The 16,857-nt window shown below is 35.6% G+C and overlaps 1 protein-coding gene across 4 annotated transcripts in view; it reads right to left on the reverse strand.

Annotated features, from left to right (window-relative positions):
* Positions 1 to 16,857, reverse strand: part of LOC116576090 (complement factor H-like) — a 76,645-nt gene that overhangs the window by 10,043 nt on the left and 49,745 nt on the right. Inside the window, exons 10-17 of one of the 4 annotated variants that reach the window (XM_032317896.1) lie at positions 13,830 to 14,012; positions 11,861 to 12,034; positions 8,886 to 9,062; positions 7,950 to 8,132; positions 7,661 to 7,843; positions 5,113 to 5,283; positions 1,638 to 1,820; positions 961 to 1,170 (exon numbers count right to left, since the gene is read on the reverse strand). In XM_032317896.1, coding sequence (XP_032173787.1) covers positions 961 to 1,170; positions 1,638 to 1,820; positions 5,113 to 5,283; positions 7,661 to 7,843; positions 7,950 to 8,132; positions 8,886 to 9,062; positions 11,861 to 12,034; positions 13,830 to 14,012 — 1,464 coding nt within the window. The remainder of the gene's footprint in view (positions 1 to 960; positions 1,171 to 1,637; positions 1,821 to 5,112; positions 5,284 to 7,660; positions 7,844 to 7,949; positions 8,133 to 8,885; positions 9,063 to 11,860; positions 12,035 to 13,829; positions 14,013 to 16,857) is intronic. The other 3 variants (XM_032317897.1, XM_032317898.1, XM_032317899.1) reach the window with 3 other exon arrangements.

Consider the following 16,857-nt stretch of genomic DNA (forward strand, 5'->3'; position numbering starts at 1 on the left):
ATGTTTGATTAAGAGAATCAGAGTTTTACAATGTGTTTCTATTTGAATTGTGTTTCTAGTTAAGGAGAGTGTCACAATATAAAGGAATCCTTTAATGTCATGTGAATTGCCTCTGCCTGTTTTGTGAAGATGTTCTCTGAAGCTGTTCAAGACTTCAAGAAGAAGATTGTTTATAAGAATTATCTTGTGGTATCATTTCCTCCTGAAGAATGTATTCTCTTTTTCCTGTATATATAATAAGTCATTGTCATTACGTGGTTGTCTGTTTGACAAGGAGGAAGTTCATGTTGCATACTGCTCTTTTCTAGTAAGATGATTTTGCTTTCTAGCTTTGGCACCTTCTATGGCACCTTAAGTTTCACTGTTGAAAATTTATCTGGTGAACGGAAACATTCCCATTTTTCCCAGGAGTCATTTCTGAAATCTTAAGTTGCGTGATCAGTTTTACTGCAAGGATGTTTCATATTTTAGCCAGTATTTCATAGTAAGAATCAGAATTATTTTACATATTAAAATGGTTGCTGTAATATGGCATATGTCTCCTACTCAGAAGTAGGTGTTTATTGGAGAGCCAATAGAATATCATGAGATTTTATGAAGCTCTCATTGTCAAAACCTGTAATAAAAGAGGAAGAGTCTCGGTGTGCTCTTTTCCTTGATACCGTTACATCCGTCTATCTCTGATTGTCTACATTTCACTATTAAATGAATGTTTTGAGCAAAAAAAAAAAAAAAGTGATTGTATAACGAATCAATAAAATTACCAAAAATGGGATAGATTTGGTTATGCAAAAATTGGTAAAGTACATGATTATATAAATGATTTTAGATATTCAGATATAAATGATTTTAGATACTTAGAAACCTAACAGACTCTTTCTCATGACTTTGATGACAATATTGTTTATTGGATTGTACTGAAAATTAAAAGTAGAATTTTAGTTTGTATACTGCCCTCACCTATACACCGGGGTAGAGAACTCCATTTTCCCATTTCGCATGTTATCTCCTCTTTTTCAGATATCCTGAAACCATCCTCACAAGTGTAACTTAGTTTGCTGCCATGTGGGTAAAGCTTAGGTTTCAACGTTTCTTTTATTTCTTCTGAAAATTCAGATGATTTAATGGTTCCATGTTCTATACGAGGTGGTTGAGGACAACCGAGTTTTTCTGTATGAAGAACAGAGATCAAAGGGTCAAGTATAGATACAATGTAGAAGTTGAAAAATGCAATCAAATACCATTTGGCATTTTAAAATAAGGATAACTTGAACAAATTAAATTACTGAAAAACTGAAAAACATTTGAAACTTGCAAGCATATGTATCTCCATAAAATCTGTGCTATTATCTACTTGTTTGCTACGCCCCTTCATTCTTATCCTGTTCATTATGAGGAGTAAAATAGGTGTAAATAGAAATTTTCTATGGTATTTACACAATAACTCAAAGTTGTCTAATCATTTCACAGAAGTGAAAGAGTTCTGCTTGTTGTGTATACTAGTTTGTAATTTACTGCTTCGAGGTAAAGTGAAACAGATCTAGAGAAAGGTCTTCATCTTGTTCATTTACACAGAGCACAGAGAAGTGTTAACCTCATTTGGAAGAATGTTATAAAGCAGGTTATGGGCTACTGACCAGCACAGCGTGGTATTGACTGCCAGCTTCCATTTCGGCACACAATTTCTTCTGCATCCTGAATTATATAATTGTCTTGACAGACAACAGATACTTTTTCTCCATCCTGATAATTCACTGTCGTTGCCATATTTTGAGCATTGGGAATCTGAGGTGGTGGGGGGCACGGCTGCCTGATAACTTCTAAAAATATTAAAATTAGATTTCTTGATTAAAAATCATAAGTTAAACACATTAATAAGATAATTAAACAAACTCAATAGCAATATATCATTAATGATCAAATAATGACATTATGGTCTATATTTAAAAATACTCTTCAGCTTGTAGAGAGAGCACTTTAATATATCACATGTGGCTTATATTCTCACCGTCTTATTTGTAGTATCTTCATTTTATTCTTTCTGTGATAAATCTTGCATAATTTATGTTAAAACTTATTTTAAAGATTTCTTTTTTTTTTTTTAATCATTTATTTATTTATTTGACAAGCGAGGAGTGGGAGAGGGAGAAGCAGGTTTCCCGCCCAGCAGGCAGCCTGATGAGGACTCTGGGATCATGACTGAGCCGAAGGCAGACACTTAATGACTGAGCCACCCAGGTGCCTCTCTTCCAACAATTTCTCTTTCTTTCTTTCCTTCTTTCTTTCTTTTTCTTTTTTTTTTTTTAAGATTTTATTTATTCACTTGACAGACAGAGATCACAAGTAGGCAGAGAGGCAGGCAGAGAGAGAGAGGAGGAAGCAGGCTCCCCACTGAGCAGAGAGCCCGGTGCGGGGCTCAATCCCAGGACCCTGAGATCAAGACCTGAGCCGAAGGCAGAGGCTTAACCCACTGAGCCACCCAGGTGCCCCTCTTTCTTTCTTTTTTTAAAGATTTTATTTACTTATTTGACAGACAGATACCACAAGTAGGCAGAGAGGCAGGCAGAGAAAGAGGAAGAAGCGGGCTTTCAGCTGAGCAGAGAGCCCGAAATGGGGCTCGATCCCAGGATGCTGGGATCATGACCTGAGCCGAAGGCAGAGGCTTTAGCTCACTGAGCCACCGAGGTGCCCCTCTTTTAATGTTTCTAACCATTTGGAGATTCTAGTAAGTAAGTAAGTAGTAAGAGGCACTACGTAAATACTGAGTGGACAATTCAGTTAGAACTTGAACTTAATGACTGAGCCACACAGGCACCCCAAAAGAGAGATATTTCTTCAAAAATACAGCTTCCTTGCATTGAGAAAAGATAGTAAGAAAATCTGAATATTTCACTACTTATTAAAGAAATTGAATTCTTCATCAAGAAAAACTTCCAAAAAAAGCAAATCATATATCAGATGACTTTGTAGGTGAAGTCTACCAATCATGCAAGGTAGAATAATAACATGATAATATGCATAATAATAATATCACTTAAATACTTTCAGAAAACAGAGAAGCAGAGAACAGTTCTCAATTTGTTTTATAAGGCCACAATAATCCTAATAACAAAACTTGGGAGATGCATTTAAGAAAAAGTAACTATGGATTTATATTCCCCATGAATATAGATGCTAAACTCCTTAAAAATATATCAGCAAATTGAGTACATGAAAATATAGAAAGAATAACATCTCATCACCTAGTAGAGTTAACTCTGGGAAGGAGAGATTTGTTCAACATTCCAAAATTTATGTATATAACTCACTGTATTAACAGAATTAAGGGAGTCATCATATCAAGAGATACATTAAAAGCATTTAAAAACATTCAGCGTTGATTGATCATAAAATTTCTCACTCAGTTAAGTGAGAATAGAAGGCAATTTCCTTAAGCTGATAAGGGGCATTTACAGAAATCCTTAACTGACATTATACTTGTGGTGAAGTGTTGAATACCCTCTCCCAGTGATCAGGAATTGGACAAAGATGTATGCTCTTATCTCTTCCTTTCAACAGTTTAGCAGAGGTCCTAGTCAGTAAATAAACATGAACAGGCAAAATTAAAATCTTGTATTTTCAGTGATAAAATTGCTTACAGAAATTGCAACAGATCTACAAATAGTACTTAAAATGAATAATGCAACTGGCATAGTGTCAGAGTATAAAATCAATGTGCACAATTCAAGTGGGACCAATGCATAGGAAGAAACTGACCTCACCTCCTCCCAGCGACTCACAGGTGTATATGGAACAATTTCCTCTGAAAACTAGCTGGATATCTCCTTCACAACTAACAGTGAAAGGGCCACTTCCAGGTAGGCAGGAGAGTCAAGACCCAGTAGGGACAGAAACCCCACCCCTGGCAGGGCCACACACAGTCAGGTGTTCTCCCACACAGAGCTACTCCCTGAGGAGAGAGAGGTTCATATCCCACATCAGCACCCCAAACTCTGGGACCTGAAAAAGCAAGATGAGCCCCCAAAACTCCTGGCTTTGAAAACCCAAGGGTCTCACATCCAGGAGACCCACTGGGCTGCAGAGAACAGAGATTTTTTTTTTTTAAGATTTTATTTATTTATTTGACAGAGAGAGAGAGAGAGGGAGAGCGAGCACAAGCAAGGCAAGCAGCAGGCAGAAGGAGAGGGAGAAGCAGACTCCCTGTTTAGCAGAAAGCCTGATGTGGGGCTCGATCCCATGACTTTTGAGATCATGACCCAATTGGAAGGTAGTCACTTAACCCACCGAGTCACGCAGGCGCTATGGTCCCTCAGGGGACCCACCTGAAAAGAAGACTTGGAGAAACACCTAGACATATGAGAAGGAGATTCATTTGTTGATCTTAAAACATCTACCTGAGGGGCAGGGGTCTGTTGGGACTCTTTCCCCCATGGAGATGCTGACACTTTTCACCTTGGTAACACCTGCGGGTGCACTCCAGCCCAGGGCTCTCCTGGGGCCCCAGCCCTGTCTTCTCCTGCTGCCTCGCTAAAGCTGGCAAGCCTGCTCAGCGCAAGAAGGGGACGCTCCCTGATTTCCTGGCTCTCCTGGCCAGAGGGGCTTGCCTTTCTGGGTCCCACAGGACTGTAACACTGGAGAGGTTATTCGTGGCAGGCTACCACCTCCAGGGCACTCCACAGACAGCGGGACTGACACACGCCCCCAGGCTTGCTGTGACAAAGCCTATTTACGCGTCCCGGAACCTTAGCTCCAGGGGCACTTCGGATTTGCGGCACATCTGGAGGCTTCTCCGGGGACGGGAACTTTAGGGGGACGAGGGGGACGCCAACTTTGTGCTCTCTTCAGCCTCAAAGAAAACCCAGACACTAATTCTTAAAGCTACCTGATGGGATGTTAATTTAAGGCCACCACGTTTCTGGGTTTTGTTTTATAGCCGACTAAGGCACTGATGCAATTAATACTTAGGAATAGTGTTTGGGCTAGTTTTTGAATTTCCTTCCAGCTGAAAAATTATGTGTAGTGATACATAAGCAAAAAATTTTAAAAGATGCAAAAATACTAAAATTACAAGTTAGGAAGAAATAGAGTAAATTTTTGAAAACAAGAGCTTACCTGTGCAGCTTAGTTCGGGGTTCCATCGCCCATTTATGCATGTTGAGAGTTTTGACTTTGTTGATCCTTTGCATTTATAACTTACAGTCTTGTTATGATCATATACAGTCTCACCTAATGGTTGTGTCTGTTTGGTCAAGTTGAATTTACATTTTTCAAGTTCATTGGTTGCTATAAAATGAAGATAATCCCTTGAAAAGACTAATAAGAATCAAAGCAACTACTACAAAAAAAAATCTTAGAGTCAATAGTATAATGAAATTAGCATCTGAGCCCATAAATCCCACCAACCAATCTACTCCTGACCATATGGCATGAGATGGGCTCTTATGTATGAACACAAGTCTCATGTCCAGTCCTGGAGATTTCTTGGAAAATGTCCATCATAAATACCTTCTGCACATTGGGGATTAGAAAAGTGTAAGAGGCTCACTTTTTAGGATCATCTACATACTGAACAGTGATCGCCTTGACTTCATTTGGTCCCACATTTATCTGTGGAATTAGAATGTATGAAATTGCTAGCTTAAATATATTTTTTCAATAAAGGTAATACAATAAGAAAAGTAAAGCTAAGATGTCTCATACAGAATGTGAATATTTAAGTAGATCTTCAGCATGATCACTAAAAAATAAGAACAGATTCTTGGAATTAGAAGCCGATTTTAGTTTTACTGACTCTGAGTTAAATATACCAACTGTTTATATAGCTACATATTCGAAAAATTCAATGCAGATTGAAGTAAGTACAGATTGATATAGAGGTCTTTGTTAATGATTTGTTAATGTTGGCCAAAGTAAGTAAGTAAGTAAGTACAGATTGATATAGAGGTATTTGTTAAAGATTTGTTAATGTTGGCCAAAGAAGTAATGATTTTGTAATAAAAAATAAAACAAAGGAGACTAATTCAAAACACACTAGAGGCTGAGAATTAGTCCTGTTTTTAAGGCTTGTCCACAATGTTGAGTGAGACAAAACAAGGTGTTCAGGTGATGGTAACTGAGGGACAAAAGGAGTGGTGGTGGTTGTTCTCATTGCGCTATGAGATTGGTTTCTGAAAGAATTTCTTTGTTTATTAGGAGAAAATAAACATTGGGAGAAGAGTGAACAGCTAGACTAGCTGGAGGTACGATATTAATACTGAATGAAGAAAATTGGAGTAAGGGCTATGATAGGTGTAAGGGGATTATGTTAAGCTGAATATAGGTAGAAGATTAACCTTTGGAAGGCCAACTCTGAGATCAGAAGAGAATTATAATTGAAACAGGTATTTTAGAATAAGAATGAAAAGTTGAACGTTTTCATGCCTGTTATAACTTTGGGTTTTTCCCTGATGTGAAGCAAGGGGTGATCATTTGTGGAGATAGAAGAGGACAAAGATGAGGTTTGGTCTTGAAGGACTGACAGTACGTCCAATGGGAATGTGTTTAGCAAAAACATAAGGATTAATAAACAACAAAACTTATGATTCATTCAACAAACTCCTGTTTAATGTGTGCTGTATGTCTGCCAGTCTTTTGGGTATTGGGAATACATCATGAACAAAAGAGGTAGTAAATCTCTGCTCTCATGGATGGTGTGCCTAAGCCCTGCCTTCTCCTTGGAACAATTAATGCCTAGAAATCTGATGAATAAGTAAGACGGGACACTCAGAGCTCTCTTTGAATGTAGGACTTAGGAAAACTCTGGGAAAGAACTCATTCCAAGAGAAAAATGAAAAGGGTCCCCAATATTTTCCATGTTAGTCATAAATGACGTGGTCATCCAAAGGTCAGGATGATTTACATACATCAACCTGAGTGAAGTCATCCATCAGATTGGTTTCCTGGCCTAACCCTGACTGCCTCTTTTGACGGAGTTCTTTGTCAATCTACTGATAGAGACGGCCTGCGGCCCACCCACCCTCAGCACATTAACTTGTTGCATTTGAAACAGATTGGGAAATTGTTAGAGAGTTCGAGAAAGGCAAGATTCCTACAGGAATGTAGCCAGTGGGTATTAACTTCCTTTTTCCAGGGTTTGAAATTAAGAGTACTACCTAAAAACAAAAGTGTTCTATTTTCCTGGAAATTAGTACTCATATTTAAATCATATGAATAACCATAAGTAAAATTTAGCTTCATACTTATAAACAGTGTTAATATCAGGGACAGAAATATTGATAAAATTCTATTGTAATTTGTAGACATAAAATGAACTATAAGCAATGTCTGCTTTCATTATAATTGAAGAACCGGCTTTTTAAAAATAAGGTTTTATTTACGCATTTGAGAGAGAGAGAGAGAGAGCATGAGAAGGAGGGTCAGAGGGAGAGAGAGAAGCAAACTCCCTGCTGAGCAGGAAGTCTGATGTGGGGGTCCAATCCCAGGATCCTGAGATCACGAGGTGAGTGGAAGGCAGACACTTAACTGACTGAGCCACCCAGATCCCCCTGCAATGGGACATTTTCGAGAATATATTTAAATTTCAAAAATATGTTAGCAAATATAGCTTTTAAAATAAAATGTTAAATTTCATTGACTGTCAATTTGAGAAGTGTCTTCTCACCGATGCACTGAGGAAGTGGGGTCCACATTCCATTAAGACATGTAATTGACTTGTGTCCAATCATTGTAAAGTCCTCCATGCAATTGAACTCTACCGAATCTCCATGGTGATAGGGAGGGGCAGAAGACTCAACAACAGAGCCGTAATGAAGTTCAGGGATATCTCTACATGTACTCTCCACCTCTGCGAAAATTTCACAAAAATATGTTTACTTACAAAATGCAATTTATGTGTTTATATGAATACAGTGTTGATTTCTGTTTAAATACGAATACTTTTTATACATTACCAATACATATAGGCAAGTCTGTCCATTGTCCGTCAACACACTGAATTTTTTTAAAACCCTTCATCAGAAATCTAGTATTGCAAACATATTCCACCAAATCCTTGTGTTCATAGATTTCTTTTTGTGTTTCTTTAACTTCCCCATTGAGGAGTTGAGGAGGTGGAGCACACTGTTTTGTTTGCTCTAGAAGAGAAATACTGTGTAAATAATGGTTAAATTATCTATCTATTCTACGACTTAAAAATCCATAAAATAGAGAGTTTTAAAAATTAATTAATGTAATTTACAATATAATTTTTATAGCATTCTCAAACAACGGCATTACATCAGAAACATGTTTCCCAGTTCTATTACTTACACTGAACAAGGGTATTGGAAGTATATTTAAGCCCAGAAAATATGTTTAATAATCTAGATATTCTAAAGATGTGTGCAAACCAATTAATAAATGTGGTTGTGTAAATTACAGCAATATTCATATTTCATGGAAACATTTTATCAAAAGTGTTGGAGAAAATGCCATGATTTGAGAAAAGCATTTGATCAAGATGTTTTAACTTTGATTAAGCATACATATGATTGAATTGATAATAAGTTGCTTGAATATTATTTAGACACAATGAAACTTGAGGAAAGGCCCATGCTATACAAAGTGTCCAATATTATTGCTGAAACTGTAGACAAGGAAAAACAACAAAAGGAATGTGAGACATCATATGTGTATCTATGCATACTTCCACTACATATTTCAAGAAACAATTGGAGATTAATTGCTTAACTAAGGGAGTCTGAAGGATCTACCCACCCAGTACATGTCCTGGTTTAATGCACTAGATTATAGACACACTCAAAGCCAACAGAAAATTAAGATGTAAAAAAAAGGCTGATATCCAAATCCTAATTCTTATTTTAGCAATTGTTAAGATAGATATTCACCTTTACATGTTGGAAGTTTAGGGGACCATCCAAAGTGGTAACATTGAACTGAATCTGGTCCAACTCTTTTAAGTCTTGGTTTGCAGGAGAATTTCAACATGTCTCCAACTCTATATTTGTTCTTTCTGGGATTAACAATTAAGTTTTCTTCTACTTCTGGAACCTTGCATTCTATTTCTATAAAAAAATGTCAAACAATTTAGTGAGAATATTTAATCAATCATCACCGAAGTAAATTTTATGTGTCTTATAAAAATGAGGATTTGAATACTGCATATACAGAGGGGCATCAGATAAATCCTCCTCCCCAAAATATTCCATATTAGATTTTACACACCTAAATTCATAGAGGACTAAGGAATATTAAGGCATTGAATAGCAGTATATGTATCCTGAAAATTTATTTGTAATGTCAACTTGCTTATTTTGGATCTAATTTTATAACTGCCATTTATTTATAAAATATAAGTGATATTGTTTTGTACTCTCAAAACAGGAAAGTATTCTCTTGCATTAAAAAAAGTGATGCTATAATTTTAAAATTGCACTCAAAAAAGAATTGGTATTTTAATTTAATGTAAATATAATTGGAGAACCAGAACACACTTAAGGCATTTCTAATGTGGCTTAAAAACACTATTAAAATTGCTTAATTTATATTATATTATATAATATAAATATAATAAATATATAATATATAAATATTATATAATATAAATTATATATTATATAATAATTATATAATAATTAACAATTAATATGATTATATTATATAATTATATTAGTAAAGAAATAAAACTGAACCATAAACTGAAACATGAAACAAAGTAAAGAAACATGTTCAAGGTCACATAACTAGGCATATTATAGGTGTCCTGAGTATTTATATAATATGCAACTATCTATTTTTATTGAACCTCTAATTTATATCATCTGTTAATAAACTGTTGATTATTCTGATTCAATTTAAGAATATGAAAATTAGGGGCGCCTGGGTGGCTCAATGGGTTAAAGGCTCTGCCTTCGGCTCGGGTCTTGATCTCAGGGTCCTGGGATCGAGCCCCATGTGGGGCTCTCTGCTCAGCGGGGAGCCTGCTTCCCTTCCTCTCTCCCTCTGCCTGCCTCTCTGCCTTCTTGTGATCTATGTCAAATAAATAAAATCTTAAAAAAAAAGAATATGAAAATTATCCCTTTAAATTTGTCGAATTTGTGACATTTATGACATTCCTAAATATTATAAAAATGCATTTTTCAAATTTGGAACCCTCCTATCTTGCTAATTAATTTGCAAAATTAAAAACTGGGATTTAAATATTAGAATCATACTAAAATGAAAAACAATCCTTTGACATAGCAGAGAATTTGTAATTATTAAAACATTTTACAGATGAAGAAGAGTGAACAAAGCTCCAAATAAGCTTGGTTATTGCCCTAGGATACATGTTTAGTCAACAATGGAATTAGAATTTAGTCAATGACGGAATTGGAATTGACTTGGCTGACTCCACAGGATTCACTTCCTTATCCTTTAATCACTTCCTTCTCTCCATATCTATGAGAACAGCCATTCCAAATGTTTTTTTCTCCCTGTTCTCTGGGTCCTCCTTTTTTCTAGCTACTTTGCCACCCACTTCTCTTCTGCCTGACACCTAAACTTTGGAATGCTTCAGGGCTCAGTCTTGAGCTCTCTTCCCTTTTTATTCTGTATTCTTTTCCAGTTTGCTGTCATCATTTATTGGGTGACGATTCTAAATATATCTTTCTTAGTTAGACTCATATATTCAGCTCTGTAGTTTACATATCCAATTTTGACTGTCCATGGGCAACTCAATCATAACGTGCTCAAGTCAAAAGCTGTGATGTTCCTCCCAAAGTGCTCTTTCTTCTGTCAGCACCATCTCATAGAAAAGCATTGCCATTTAGCCGCTTGCTTATGAAAAAAATTTAAAACAAGCATGTGAATCCCTTGACCATTACTCTGTCTTGCATCCAATATTTAGTAAACATCAGCTGTGTTTTCTACCAAGAAAGTAGATCTCGCATGTGTTCTGCTTTGCAGCTCGTCAGCCATCTCCTTATCCCATTCCCCACACTTACTCATCCTGCAAAAATTCCTGAATCTTCTCTTGCCCACCACAAGTACAACATATAGAAAAAAAAAAACTTTTAAAAAAATCTAAATAAATTTATATTCTTTTTTCCTTAAGACTTCTTTATGGGTTCTTATCAATGAAAAAATTAATCTAAAGGCTGACATGCCTTGAAAATAACCTGAATAATCCTTTTTTGCTTCCTATCCCTCCTCAGTTCATAACTCTCCCAAATCTTGAGTAGAATCTACTGACCCTGATTTTTCCCAAATATTGTTTTGTTGTCAAGGTTTTGCATATACTGTTCCTTTGGTTTGGAACACCACAAATCCACTCTAGTTTCCCAGATTCAAGTCTTACTCCTACTCTTAGAAAATAGTGGATTCTCAAACACGAAAGAGAGTCATGTAATAATTGTCCATGGAACTTGTCCAAGTCAGAAAAGAAAGAGCTTTGGGACCTACAGAAATTAACACTCGAGGTAGAAGGTGTAAAAGCTGAAACTCCAAGAGCAAAATAGCTGAGGAAATTGTTAGAAGCTATAATTTTGGTTTTCTTATGCCATACACTAAAAGAACCCCATTTAAAATAATATGAAAGACTGCATTTGGATTAAGAAACATTATTATACTTTATTTACAAATCTATCATGTATATGGCCCATAGGAAACATTAATATACCGTGTTAAAGATTAATTATTGTATTTGGGCTTTAAAACATTCTGTTCTCCCAGTTTCCATTAAATCAGGAGACACCTGATTTTAGTCATTCTCTCTTAAAAATGACGTTAAATAATGCAAATTTGTTCAAAACGGAACATTTTAAACACGTTTTGTTGATTTTGTTAATCTTGAAAAAAGAATACCTGAAGAAACAGCACTTACCATAACATGCTGGTTTATGAGACCAACCGTCATTATCACACACTATGGAACCTGCACGCCCATCTCTGCTTTCATATCCGTCAAAGCATTCATAGTCCAACGTGTCATTGACTTTAAACCACTGGCTATTGTTTCTGATTCTGGCATTCTCCAATACTGGCAGGTCACAAGATTCTAATGCATAATAGAATCCAAGGTTTCATTTCTAATATCATTTAATGTACAGTGTAATTAAGCCTCATCCCAAGGAGGTCAAAAAAGCTTTATCAATTAGTATGTGCCAATAAATTAAGTATCCATATTAAAAGAATCTAATACCAGTGATAAATCATTGTCCTGAAAAAGTTAATCAAAAAGAAAAAAATATGTTTCTACACAGAGTTTTTCTTATCACTGTGAAAAATTTATTCTAAGAACACTTTTCTCATTTATACTTATATGTTTATCCCATGTTTATAATAAAATAGGCTGTTACAGGTGTATCAATACTTTAGCGAAGTGGAAGAGCATTTTGTGAATTAAGATGCCAAACTCATTAGCAGTGTGACAAATAGGCCAGATTGGTTGATTCAAGATTAATTTTCAACAGTGCGAGTAATAAACATCCTATAAAACTGTACTTTACAACATAATAATTTCCAAAGCTCATAAGCTTATTTTCTTTCCCCAATATATTCCTAATGGCTGTGTATTCTTTAAAACTTACCAAGATTGAATAGAGAGCTAACTCAACTTTTTAAAATTCGTTATAAGGAAGTAAAGTGTTAAAAGTGTCAATTTTTGCTAACACAGTAGTAGAATGATGTTAATAAAGGTTGTAAATAATTCATCTCAAATGTTATACTGTATTATGTAGGCAGCTAGAAAGCAAAGCTATACTAGTGAAAAATGAGAGAGAGATTTTTTCTTCCATAATAAGAGTGTTTTAATGGATAACTGATTGCAATTTAGTATAAAATGAGTTCGATATGGGAAAAACTTTATCATTTTTCCCCCTGTGGCTAGTGCCCATAGTAAACATGGAAATGGAAAGAAATATGGAAATGAAAACAGTAGAAATGGATATTCAAATATCCACTTTACTCTAAGTGAATATGCTACATATCAGTTCAGACTATCACTGTGTAGCTTTGGAGGATAAGATAAACTGAACAAATTGTTCTTAGAAAATCTTCATAAATATCTAAGGACAGGGAAATCTTTCAACACAACTGCATTTGGTATTATCTAGAAACATTTCTGTCTTTAATAAATAGATATTTATGCAGATTTCCTAAGGGAGAGGATTTTTTAGAAGTGGATTTACCCTGGATTATCAAACATGTAAATTCTATAGGTTAAATTGAAATTATGCACTATGGACCCAGGTCTTCACTTAAAAATGTAACTTTTAGGGGTGCCTCGGTGGCTCAGTGGGTTAAAGCCTCTGCCTTTGGCTCAGGTCATGATCCCAGAGTCCTGGGATTGAGCCCCGCATCAGGCTCTCTGCTCAGCAGGGAGCTTGCTTCCTCCTCTCTCTCTGCCTGCCTCTCTGTCTACTTGTGATCTCTGTCAAATAAATAAATAAAATCTTTGAAAAAATGTAACTTTTATGTCTGGGAACAAAGAATGACATAAAGTTTAATCACCTTAAAACAGGTACAGTAGGCACAAGGATGTCAGCTAAAAATAAATGAGTTTATAGAAGAATACATATAAGCCTCGCTATCTAGTTTCCAAATCACAGGATGTTTTATTTTAATTAATTAATTAATTAAATCAGAAGAAGTTTTAAAGTGGAAGAAAACTTGAACTGAAAGATGGACTGATATGCCACCTTACAAGTGATTAAAGAGTAAAAAAATATATTTTTTACTTATCTTTTTAAATGAGAACCATGTCAGCCCTTGCCTGCAGAGAAGAATTAAGTTAAAGTAAACTTTTGCACAACAATCATCAGGATAATGAATATGAACATAAAATTACTCACTAATACATGTGGGTTGACGAGACCATCCACTTTCCAGACATGTAATTGATCCTGAAGTTTTACCATCTGGTGTTACATATCCTGGTTTACACTGATATTTTGTTTCTTTATTCAAGGAATATTCACGTTCAGATTCAGAAAAAAATCCATTTTCAATTGTTATCTCTGATTTTAAACATCTTTCTGAAAGGGAGAAAGTACAAGGAAAAGATAAGCATGTAAATATTTTTATGAAGGCTGAAATAATGTAGCAATATAAAAAATAAGGAGTCATTTATAGATGAAAACCCAGAAAATCCAAATCATCCAAATTCTTGAGACAGAGAAAATAAGCTATGTGTTTCCAAAGACATTAAATCAGGATAGTTCATTAAAAAAAATTTTTTTTTGTTCATGTCCTCTGCCCATTTCTTGATTGGATTATTTGTTCTTTGGGTGTTGAGTTTGCTAAGTTCTTTATACATGTTTAAAAAAAATAAAAAAAAATTAAAAAAAAATTTTTTTGGAATAAAGAAGCAAAATTTAGTATACTCAGAATCCCTTCTAGGAAAATATTAGAAATTTGTCTAATTCATCTGGAATCCTACAGCATTCCAGAATTATACTGGCAATGGATCCTCTCCAGGAACTTGTTTTAAATATTGTGTGCTTAGCATCTCTTTAGCAACACCAGCATTCAGTTAACTAATTGAGATATCTCAATCTGGTGGTGATCTCAGAGAATCTGCCACCATAGCTACTACAATTCTGAGAATTTGAAGTGTTTGTCATCATAACTGTGTGCTTGAAACCACATGGATAAATGGAGTTTGATGAGTATGACACAGATTAACACATTACATTCATTTATCTTCTAATACCAAAATGATGATCCTCAAATTATGTATAACTTCACTTGAAACAATAAAGAAGACTTCTGTCAGTTACCAGGTCTCTTCACAAAATTCAGCTTTATTTATTGACTAGCCCATGGATAAAGAAGAAATCAAAGGAGAAGACATGGAGTACATATTTTTTCATAATTGATAATTTTATTCCTTCATGTGGGACACCTAACACTCAGGATATGGAATTAAAGTACATAATTTTTTTTTTTTTTTAAAGACAAGCAGTGCCTGTGTGGCTCAGTTGGTTGAACATCTGACTCTTGTTCTCAGCTCAGGTCTTGAGCTCAGGGCTGTGAGTTCAAGCCCAGTGTTGGAATCCAAGCTGGGCATGGAGCTTACTTAAAAAAATACATTAAAAAAGACATTAAGTCTTTTCAATTGAATGATAAGAAAAACATTTTAAATAAAATTTTGTGAGATGGTACTAAAGTAGCACTGAGAGGGAAATTTTACCATTATATAACTATGACAGAAAAGAGTAGACAGCCTATTGACTCATTGTTTCTGCTTTAAGAAATTAGAAAAAAAAAACGAAAGAGAACCCAACATATACATAAATTTGAAAATACAGACTGTTTTTAGGGAGATGGTAGAATAGGGTGCTTTATTATTTTCTATTTGATTTATTTGTGCTCTAATTTTTATTATTTCCTCCCTCTGATTTTGGGCTTATTTTGTTTTTCCTTTGTTTCTTGAGGTATAAAGTTGGGTTGTTTATATAAGATCTTCTATTTTAATGTAGGCATTTTTCATTAAAAACTTCCCTCTTCCCATTGATTTTGCAGCATTTCTAAATTTTGTTACATTGTGTTTTTATTTTCATTTGTCTCAAGATTTTTTTTAAAAAAAGATTTTATTTTTGTGGGGCACCTGGGTGGCTCAGTGGGTTAAAGCCTCTGCCTTCAGCTCAGGTCATGATCCCAGGGTCCTGGGATCGAGCCCCGCATTGGGCTCTCTGCTCAGCCGAGAGCCTGCTTCCTCCTCTCTCTCTGCCTGCCTCTCCATGTACTTGTGATCTCTGCCTGTCAAATACAAAAATAAAATCTTTATTAAAAAAAAAAGATTTTATTTTTGTATTTGACAGAGAGAGGAGACACAGCCAGAGAGGGAACACAAGCAAGGGGAATGAGGGAGGGAGAAGCAAGCTCCCCACTGAGCAAGGAGCCCAATGTAGGACTCGATCCCAGGACCTTGGGTTCATGACCCGAGCCAAAGGTAGATTCTTTTTTTTTTTTTTTTTTAAAGATTTTTTATTTATTTATTTGACAGAGAGAGATCACAAGCAGGCAGAGAGGCAGGCAGAGAGAGAGAGGAGGAAGCAGGCTCCCTGCTGAGCAGAGAGCCTGATGTGGGACTCGATCTTAGGACCCTGAGATCATGACCCGAGCCGAAGGCAGCGACTTAACTCACTGAGCTACCCAGGCGCCCCCAAAGGTATATTCTTAACAACTGAGCCACCCGGCCATCCCTTGTCTTAGGATATTTTTAAAAATTCTCTTGCACTTTCTTCTTTGACCCAATTGATGTTTGAGAGTGTGCTGTTTTCTTTCCATTTGTGAATTTTCCCATTCTTTTTGGTGCTACTGATTTCTAGTTTTACTCCACTGTGGTTGAAAAAGATACTGTATAGAATCTTTCATGTGCAGTTGAGGAGAATGCACTCTTCCACTGTTGGGTGAAAAATTCCATATATATCTATTAGGTCCATTTTGTTTATATTGTTGTTCAAATCTAGAACTTCTTTCTTGAATTTATGTCTGGGTTTGCTATCTATTATTCAAAGTGGGGTATTGAAATCTCCTAATATTATTGTGTTGCTATCAATCTCCTTTTTAGATCTGTCAATATTTGCTTTACATATTTAGGAGTTCCAATGTTGCATCCACAATGTTGAAAATTGCCATGTTGAAAATAGCTACATCTTCTAGTTTAGACGCAAAGTCAATTTTTAATTTTTTAAAAAAGATTTATTTATTTGGCAGACAGAAATCACAAGTAGGCAGAGAGGCAGGCAGAGAGAGAAGGAAACAGACCCCACTGAGCAGAGAGCCTGATGCGGGGCTCGATCCCAGTGTTGGGTTCCCCGATGTTGGGTCCCCCAATAATGGGTCCATGATAAAAGGAGTGAGATTGATACAAAG

This window comes from Mustela erminea, chromosome 17 (assembly GCF_009829155.1).
Source record: "Mustela erminea isolate mMusErm1 chromosome 17, mMusErm1.Pri, whole genome shotgun sequence".
NCBI lineage: Eukaryota > Metazoa > Chordata > Mammalia > Carnivora > Mustelidae > Mustela > Mustela erminea.